This window comes from Rhinatrema bivittatum, chromosome 16, assembly GCF_901001135.1.
Source record: "Rhinatrema bivittatum chromosome 16, aRhiBiv1.1, whole genome shotgun sequence".
NCBI classification, from domain to species: domain Eukaryota; kingdom Metazoa; phylum Chordata; class Amphibia; order Gymnophiona; family Rhinatrematidae; genus Rhinatrema; species Rhinatrema bivittatum.
The window spans coordinates 66,074,870-66,084,023 of NC_042630.1; the positions used below are offsets into that span (position 1 = coordinate 66,074,870).

General features: G+C 43.2%; 1 protein-coding gene across 1 annotated transcript; it reads left to right on the forward strand.

The window, feature by feature from the left end:
- The first annotated feature begins 7,761 nt into the window (after positions 1 to 7,761).
- On the forward strand, positions 7,762 to 8,625 carry LOC115077799 (olfactory receptor 1019-like). The gene has a single exon (XM_029580085.1). The coding sequence runs from the start codon at positions 7,807 to 7,809 to the stop codon at positions 8,623 to 8,625; it is 819 nt and encodes a 272-aa protein (XP_029435945.1). The 5' UTR covers positions 7,762 to 7,806.
- Positions 8,626 to 9,154: the final 529 nt, after the last annotated feature.

The window sequence follows — 9,154 nt, forward strand, 5'->3', positions numbered from 1 at the left end:
AGAAACACATTAGGGATGTGCAGAAGGAAAACATTTGTTTCAATTCAGTTTTCATTTCGCGGGGTCCCAAATTCGTTGCATTAGTTTCATAGGGGGAAAAACCAATTTGTTGATTGGTATTATTTGTTTTCCATTTTCCCATTAAAGTCAATGGGGGAAGTATTTGCAGCCTATCTTTGGCTGCAGAATTGGGGTTTTCTTATCAATTCTGATGAAACTTCTGGGGAGCAATCATCAGAAGGAGAAAAGAGCTCCAAGGTACTTAGACTGTGGCAAAGTGACACTAAAGTGGCATGAATAGCCTAAGGCACTGTAAACTTGTAACTACAAAAGAGGCCTACTGGGGATTTGGCTTCAAAGAGCACTGCTGTCCCAATATATGTGAGTCTGCAAAACTGCCCACAGACAAGACACAGTGCAGTGCCTTGATATACACTCCAACTGAGACTGCTCTGTGTGCACAATTCCTAGTGATGCTGCTTCTTGTTTGAAAATACCAACTCACACTATCTTCCACCCACACCCTGCCTATGCCTGCAACTACCTATCCGAGGGCGGTAAGATAAGCAGCAAAATGCCACTGCTAGCAGCTTATCTCAGTGAGAGAGACAGAGAGACCGTCTGAGATCAATAAAAAAAAATGCTGTCAAAAAAAGCCTGGCTGGCTGGCACTGCAGCAAAATCGAACAAATATATTTTTCAATGGAAAATTCTATCAACGTCGGTAGCAATTGAATTCTGCTTTCTGCTTTCTGCTTTCTGAGGGAAAGCATCTGGAAACTTAGAGCTTGCCCAATTTGTGCACAACTCTCTTCCTTGAAAATGGAGCTGACTGTGATTAAAGATCAATTAGCTTCAATTAAAAGAATTACACCCACATTGCATTACTCAGAAAATAATTCCCCAATACCACAAACAAACCAGGAGTCAAGAAAAGGAGATCCATTAGGCTCAGGTAGGACCCACAGTCACCCATTCTTGACAGAAGAGCAGCCAACAGGTATACCGCCCCACTCAAACAGGTCATTAGGAAATTATTTAAAAACCAGGAATACAGTTGGCTCTGGTAGAATTAGACCTGTGATGAGGAGACACACAATGTACCAAATGCAAAAAGAACAACAAGCCTTCTCTAAAATAAAAACTGAAGAAGTTCTTGAGAAAAGCATTGCAGTATTACCAGAAAAGAGAGAGAAAACACAATGCATGCAGTATTTCAAGATCCATAAGCAAAAGAAAAATCTAATTGTGATGGATAACTCTGTCAACAGTGGCACTACCGCAAAAAGAAATAGTGAAGTGAATAACAAATCTCAACAAATATCTCACAAGGAGTCCAGGAAATGCAATAACCGTAAAGAGAGTACCTGGAAGGCTATGACCACAAATGCTCATAGTTTGGGAAATAAAATCCCAGATCTGCAGGCCCTAATGGCTGACGCAGAATTGGACATTGTTGCTATCACAGAAACATGGTTCACAGAATCTCATGAATGGGATACAACAATACCAGGCTACAACTTGTTAAGGAAGGACAGAGAGGATAGAAAAGGGGGCGGTGTGGCTCTTTATGTCAGAAACAACATCCAAGCAACTGAGCTACAAGGAAGTTGGGGTATTGAAGAAGCTCTATGGGTCGACCTAAAAAAAGATGACGGAGCGTCCATTTATATTGGAGTGGTTTACAGGCCTCCAAACCAAAAGGAAGAGCTGGACAGAGATCTGGTTGAAGACATCCATAAGATAGGTAAGAAGGGAGAAGTGGTGATCGTGGGTGACTTTAATATGCCAGATGTAGACTGGAAAATCCCATCTGCAGAAACTAAAAATAGTAGAGCGATAGTGGATGCCATGCAACTATCTTTGTTCAAACAAATGGTGTTGGAACCCACGAGAGAAGGAGCTATACTCGACTTAGTGCTCACTAATGCAGATAATGTCTCAGATGTCCAGGTGGGCGCCCACCTCAGCAGCAGTGATCATCAAACGGTATGGTTTAATATCACTAAAAGAATAGGGAAAAGAACCACAAAGACCCGAGTTTTACAGTTCAAAAACACAGACTTTGAGGAAATGGGGAACTACCTGGAGGAAGAACTTAAAGGATGGGAGAACGAGAGAGATGTGGATCAGCAGTGGACCAATCTAAAAGGAGCAATCACCAAGGCAACTGCTCTATATGTTAGAAATGTAAAGAAAAGCAAAAGAAAACTGAAACCTATCTGGTTCTCAAAGGAGGTGGCTGACAAAATTAAAGCTAAAAGAACAGCATTCAAGAAATATAAAGGATCCCAAAGGGAGGAGCACAAAGAAGAATATTTGTATCAACTGAGGGAGACAAAGAAATTAATCAAGTTGGCAAAGAGTCAAGCAGAAGAGAGGATTGCCAAGGAGATAAGAAATGGTGACAAAACATTTTTCAGATACATCAGCGAAAAGAGAAAGGTCCAAAGTGGTATAGTGAAATTGAAAGGTGGTAATGATCAATGTGTGGAGAGAGACGAAGAAATGGCAGAAATATTAAACGAATACTTCAGCTCTGTGTTCACTAAAGAAGACCGTGGAGAAGGACCATCTCTAAACAACAAGAAACTGGAGGGAAGGGGAATAGATGAAAATCCTTTTACAGTAGAAAATGTGTGGGAAGAACTAAAGAACCTGAAAGTGGACAAAGCCATGGGGCCTGATGGGATTCATCCAAGGATATTGAGGGAGCTCAGAGATGTTCTGGCGGGTCCGCTGTGTGACCTGTTCAATAGATCCCTAGAAACGGGAGTGGTGCCGAGTGATTGGAGAAGAGCGGTGGTGGTCCCGCTTCACAAGAGTGGGAACAGGGAAGAGGCAGGCAACTACAGACCGGTTAGCCTCACTTCGGTGGTGGGAAAAGTAATGGAGTCACTGCTGAAAGAGAGAATAGTGAACTATCTACAGTCTGGAGAATTGATGGACCAGAGGCAGCATGGATTCACCAGGGGAAGATCCTGTCAGACAAATTTGATTGACTTTTTTGACTGGGTAACCAAGGAATTGGATCAAGGAAGAGCACTAGATGTCATCTACTTGGATTTCAGCAAAGCTTTTGATACGGTTCCGCACAGGAGACTGGTGAATAAAACGAGAAGCTTGGGAGTGAGTGCCGAGGTGGTGACCTGGATTGCAAATTGGTTGACGGACAGAAGACAATGTGTGATGGTAAATGGAGCCTTCTCTGAAGAGAGAGCGGTTTTAAGTGGTGTACCGCAAGGATCGGTGTTGGGACCGGTCCTGTTCAATATCTTTGTGAGCGACATTGCAGACGGGATAGAAGGTAAGGTTTGTCTTTTTGCGGATGACACTAAGATCTGCAACAGAGTGGACACGCCGGAAGGAGTGGAGAGAATGAGACGGGATCTAAGGAAACTGGAAGAGTGGTCGAAGATATGGCAGCTGAGATTCAATGCCAAGAAGTGCAAAGTCATGCATATGGGGAGTGGAAATCCGAATGAACTGTACTCGATGGGGGGGGAAAGGCTGATGTGCACGGAGCAGGAGAGGGACCTTGGGGTGATAGTGTCTAATGATGTGAAGACAGCGAAACAATGCGACAAGGCGATAGCAAAAGCCAGAAGAATGCTGGGCTGCATAGAGAGAGGAATATCGAGTAAGAAAAGGGAAGTGATTATTCCCTTGTACAGGTCCTTGGTGAGGCCTCACCTGGAGTACTGTGTTCAGTTCTGGAGACCGTATCTACAAAAAGACAAAGACAAGATGGAAGCGGTACAGAGAAGGGGGACCAGGAAGGTGGAGGATCTTCATCGGATGACGTACGAGGAGAGATTGAAGAATCTAAATATATACACCCTGGAGGAAAGGAGGAGCAGAGGTGATATGATACAGACTTTCAGATACTTGAAAGGTTTTAATGATCCAAAAACAACGACAATCCTCTTCCGTAGGAAAATAATCAGCAGAACCAGGGGTCACGATTTGAGGCTCCAGGGAGGAAGATTCAGAACCAATGTCAGGAAGTATTTCTTCACGGAGAGGGTGGTGGATGCCTGGAATGCCCTTCCGGAGGAAGTGGTGAAGACCAGAACTGTGAAAGACTTCAAAGGGGCGTGGGATAAACACTGCGGATCCATGAAGTCAAGAGGCCGCCAATGAAGAGTGGGTGACTCGCCAGAATGATGGCTATTGACACAATACCCTTATCAAATAAACATACACATGCTTACTGTGACTCCTACATCGCTCTAAGCTTCAACAGCAAGAGGTAATGGAAAAAAGGATTTGCACTCACAAAGAGGGGAGTAGCTGGCTTGTTACGGCGGTTACTACCCCAAACCAAATATGCCTGATACTTCACTTTCAATGCATATACAGCATAGCTCTTTGCTTCAATGACAGGGGAGAAGAATAACTGATACTTCACACATCCAGCAGAGCTCTCTGCTACAACGGCAAGGGAGAAGAAAAAGGGTTCACACTCAAAAAGCGGGGAGTAGCTGGCTTGTTACGGCGGTTACTACCCCAAACCAAATGTGCCTGATACTTCACTTTCCATGCATATCCAGCATGGTTCTCTGCTTCATCGGCATGGGAGAAAGACTGATACATCACGCATTTCCAGCATAGCTCTCTGCTTCAATGGCAGGGGAAAAAAAAACAAAACAAAAAACTGATGCTTCACGCATATCCTGCATAGCTTCAACGACAGGGGTGAAGAAAAAAAGGATTCGCAATCACAAAGCGAGGAGTAGCTGGCTTGTTACGGCGGTTACTACCCCAAACCAAATGTGCCTGATACTTCACTTTCAATGCATATCCAGCATGGCTCTCTGCTTCAACGGCAGGGGAGAAGAAAAAAAAACAAAAAAAAAAAACCAACAAGGGCTGTACAACATAGTCTAGGTAAAACAAATAAGCATGGGTGTAGCTTGCTTATCGCGGCGGTTACTGCCCCTACTACCCCTAACTAATCAAGCTAGATATTTCACTTGGATGCAGCTCCATCACTGCTCTCTACATTAATGGTGGGGGTGGAAGGGGAATAGAACAAGGAGCTAAGAGAAAAAGATAAGAATGAGAGAAAAAATGTGTGAGGCTTGCTGGGCAGACTGGATGGGCCATTCGGTCTTCTTCTGCCGTCATTTCTATGTTTCTATGTTTCTATGTTTCTATGAATACAGTTTTGAGACACTCAGACTAGCTCTGAGTAAAGCCACCTCCCCGGACCACCCCCACAAAGAAAGAGCGTGGCACGCCGCATGCTTAAGGTATAAAAAGTATAGCGCCATCAGGAACAGTGTCACAGAGCACTGAGTAATAGCGGCAATTCACTGCATTAGAAAAATGGTTAGCTCTAATAGGTTGCATTCTCATCTCCTTGCCAACTTGTCTGATCCACTCTATGACAGGGCTATGAGGTCACTTATGACTCACAGGAAAGGGCTGGTTTCTCTTATGGATACTCCCACATGTCCTTCTCCTATTTCAAACAGCCACTAAGAAATCACTGTGAACCAAAAGAATGAAACTAATATGATATGTATTTATTTTTATTTATTTGTTTTTGTATTCTGGCATTTGATCGAGATATCACATCACTTACATTAGAACTGAACAGTAAATAAGATATGAGCTGCTTATTTTTACAGTATTACTTGGAACAATTAACAGGAAACTATAATACATGTGCTAATGTAAAGTTGGTGATTAGCATATGGAAGCATGGCTTGGGAAAGGTTGTTTTTACAGTATTACTTAGAACAGGTAACAAGAAACTAACTATAATATATGTGCCAGGGTAATATTTGTGGTTTGCATATGTTTTTCATATGGTTTGCATGTTTTATTCGTGGGGGATCACAATGCATTTCATGAACCCATGAATAAAATTAACAGGGACTCATGCGTTGCAGATTGCACATTCATCCAAAACAAATGTACATCCCTAAAATACATACTCTTATCAATTAAAAGAAATTCCTACTACGGTACTTGAAGTTAATCTATGAATGAGCTGGCTCTGCTGCAGTAAAAGGTTTCCCATTACTACTCAACTTAGGAAAAGTATTCAAATTATATTATCACTTCAATAACAGTAACACAAATTCCCTTAATTTCCAGGCATTTTGTGAAGCAATACAAAATCCTGCAAAAAGTCACTCCGAACCTATAGAACCCCAGGACTCAAACAGCAACAATCCTGAATGAAAATGCCACTGCAGATATTCCACCAGGCCCTAAAACACCAATATACCTCCTGGTGGAAAAACAGAAGAAGCCAGGCTGCTATGGATCCCTAAAAAGAACCCACATGCTAGCAGAATACTTCACCTGCACCTGTCATACAATACACAGTAGGGATGTGCAGAGCAAAAGTTATGTTCATAAGTCCATAAGTCGAAAGGGGGTCCCATTTGCGGTCAATATGGACATATGGAGAATTCCATAAGTTGAGTCTATGTCCATACGTGCAAATAAAAATTTAAAGCCCTCACCCTCCTTAATCCCCCCCCCCCAAGACTTACCAAAACTCCCTGGTGGTACAGCAGGGAGTAAGGACGCCATTTCTGAAGTCCTTTGCGAGGAGCACGTGACGTCGGCGTCACGTCAGAGTGACGCGGCGTCTCGTGATTCCCCACGCGATCGCTCCGGGGGACCTTCGTTGCACCCAAAAGGAACTTTTGGCCAGCTTGGGGGGGTCAGGAGGCCCCCCCAAGCTGGCCAAAAGTTCCTTTTGGGTGCAACGAGGATCCCAGAGTGATCGCGCGGGGAATCACGTGACGCCGACGTCACGTGCTCCTCGCAAAGGACTTCAGAAATGGCGTCCTGCTGTACCACCAGGGAGTTTTTGTAAGTCTTGGGGGGGGGATTAAGGAGGGTGAGGGGTTTAAATTTTTATTTAGGATCAACAATCGCGATTTCCAACTTATTCAACATAGCTATGTTGAATAAGTTGGAAATCCGATCGTTTTCGCCTCATCACTTTTTTAAGTTAAAAAAAAAAAAAGTTGCGTTTTACATTTAAGTTCAAAACGAATGCACACCCCTAATACACAGTCCCTCATCCAATACAGAATTAGGGATCACAAATTAGAAATAGAAATTAGGCTGACAAAAACTGATTTATTCTTTGTTTTCCTATGCAAACCAGCTCCCTCCTTCCAATTCCTATTCCCTGCAGACAGGAGTGGGGGTAACAAGAGGAAAGGAGGAGCTGGACTAGGGAGCAGAGGGATCTGCTTTGCATTGCACTGTATTCTGTCTTCTCCAGGCTCATCCATCACATCCCACTCCTCATCTTGTTCCTTGCATGTTACCTAAGAGAGGGAGTGCAGGAATAGGAAGCAGGGGGCTATTCTGTGACTCCTGAGATTTGGGGCACTGGCCAATAGAGTCTTCTGAGCTTATGCCCAGAAGTAAAAGTAGCCCTGTTGAAGTTGCCTCCTTGGGCTTTACACCTGGGGCAGCCACCCTCCTGGCCCCCATATCCCTGCCCTGATGCTCAGTTTCAGCCCACCTAGCTAATCATCCCCTATTGTTTAAGCATCCAGTAACTGAATGAAGAATTTTAATTCTCCCATTTTTCTCCATCCTGCTCTCCTCTCCCATGTCTGACTTCATAGCTTCACTAGTTATGTGCTCAGAATATGCTGGATTTCCAATAATGTATCTTTATTTTTGTCTGTGTTACTTCCAGAATCCAATGGAAGAGGAAAATCTCACCACAGTGTCAGAATTCATCATTCTAGGGTTTCCTGAATTTCAGAGCTACAAATTCCTCTTTTCCTTCTGTTCTTACTGATTTACCTGATCATCCTGATGGGGAACCTCACTATTATAGCCCTGACTTGCCTGGACCCTCGTCTGCACATCCCCATGTACTTTTTCCTCTGTAACTTGTCCTTCCTCGATATCTCTTCCACCTCAGTCACTCTCCCCAAACTCCTGGACATCTTCTTAAGGAAGCATCAGAGGATTTCTGCAGTTGGGTGTTTTACACAGATGTATTTATTTCTGGCCCTGGCATCTGTAGAAATATTTCTTCTTGCAGTCATGGCTTATGACCGTTATGTGGCGATATGTCAGCCCCTGCATTATACTGTGATTATGAATCAGATGCTTTGTCTACTCATGGCTGCAGGGACCTGGATCTTTGGATTTATGGACCCAGTGACACACATTCTCCTTACATCACATTTCTCTTATTGTAGATCAAATGAGATTAATCATTTCTTCTGTGATCTCTTAGCTCTGCTGACATTGTCTTGCAGCAGAACAAATGTTCTTGAAGTTATGAGCTACATTGTGAGTGCTTTTATAGCTCTTCCCTGCTTTATCACAACTCTGACATCTTATGTCTACATCATCTCTTCCATCCTGAGGATCCGTTCTGCAGAGGGGAGACGCAAAGCCTTCTCCACCTGCTCCTCCCACCTCACGGTCGTTATTCTCTTCTATGGGACTCTGATGTGTTTGTATATGAGACCAACATCCATGCAGTCACTGGATCTAAACAAATTCTTTGCTCTGCTGTATAATGTTTTAATTCCCATGTTTAACCCCATGATTTACAGCCTGAAAAACAGAGAGGTCAAAGGAGCACTAAGAAAAGTTTTTAATAGGAAACTGGATTACTAAAAATCTGAGGAAAGCGTTCTGCAGCATTAATTAATGTAGAAAGTCATGGATGACAATCAGTTAAAGCAGAATATTTTTTAATTCTTGCCCAAGCATTAAATATCTCTCTTATAAAGGGGCACAAGGAAATAATAATCTTTATTAGCCACATTTTATTATGTTTCTCGGATATGTGGAATTAGAGACACAAAAGTCTTGTAACTCAGAGTGGTGGTCAATGAGGTCCATGATGAAGGGAAAGTGACCAGTGAGGTGCCAGAAGGATCAGTGTTCAGATTCATTCTCATAAGTGGGTCTTGCTCAAATTCCCATAAAAAATTATTGTTTGCAATTTCTTCATTAAAACTTCAATTTGTGGGCTGGCCTATTGGTTCAGTGGCAGTGCCGGGCCTAGTGGATGGTCCCCAGTTCAAATCAGCCTTTTCTTCCCCAGATGTCTTGGGGCAGGATGCTGAGCAGAGAGCATTCATAGCCCCCTGAAAGGAAGGAGTCACACTCATTGCTCAAGCAGGCTCGACTGTAAATGGTG

Excerpts from the sequence above, each read along its gene's own strand:
- LOC115077799 (XM_029580085.1), top strand. The coding sequence starts at position 7,807 with ATGGGGAACCTCACTATTATAGCCCTGACTTGCCTGGACCCTCGTCTG.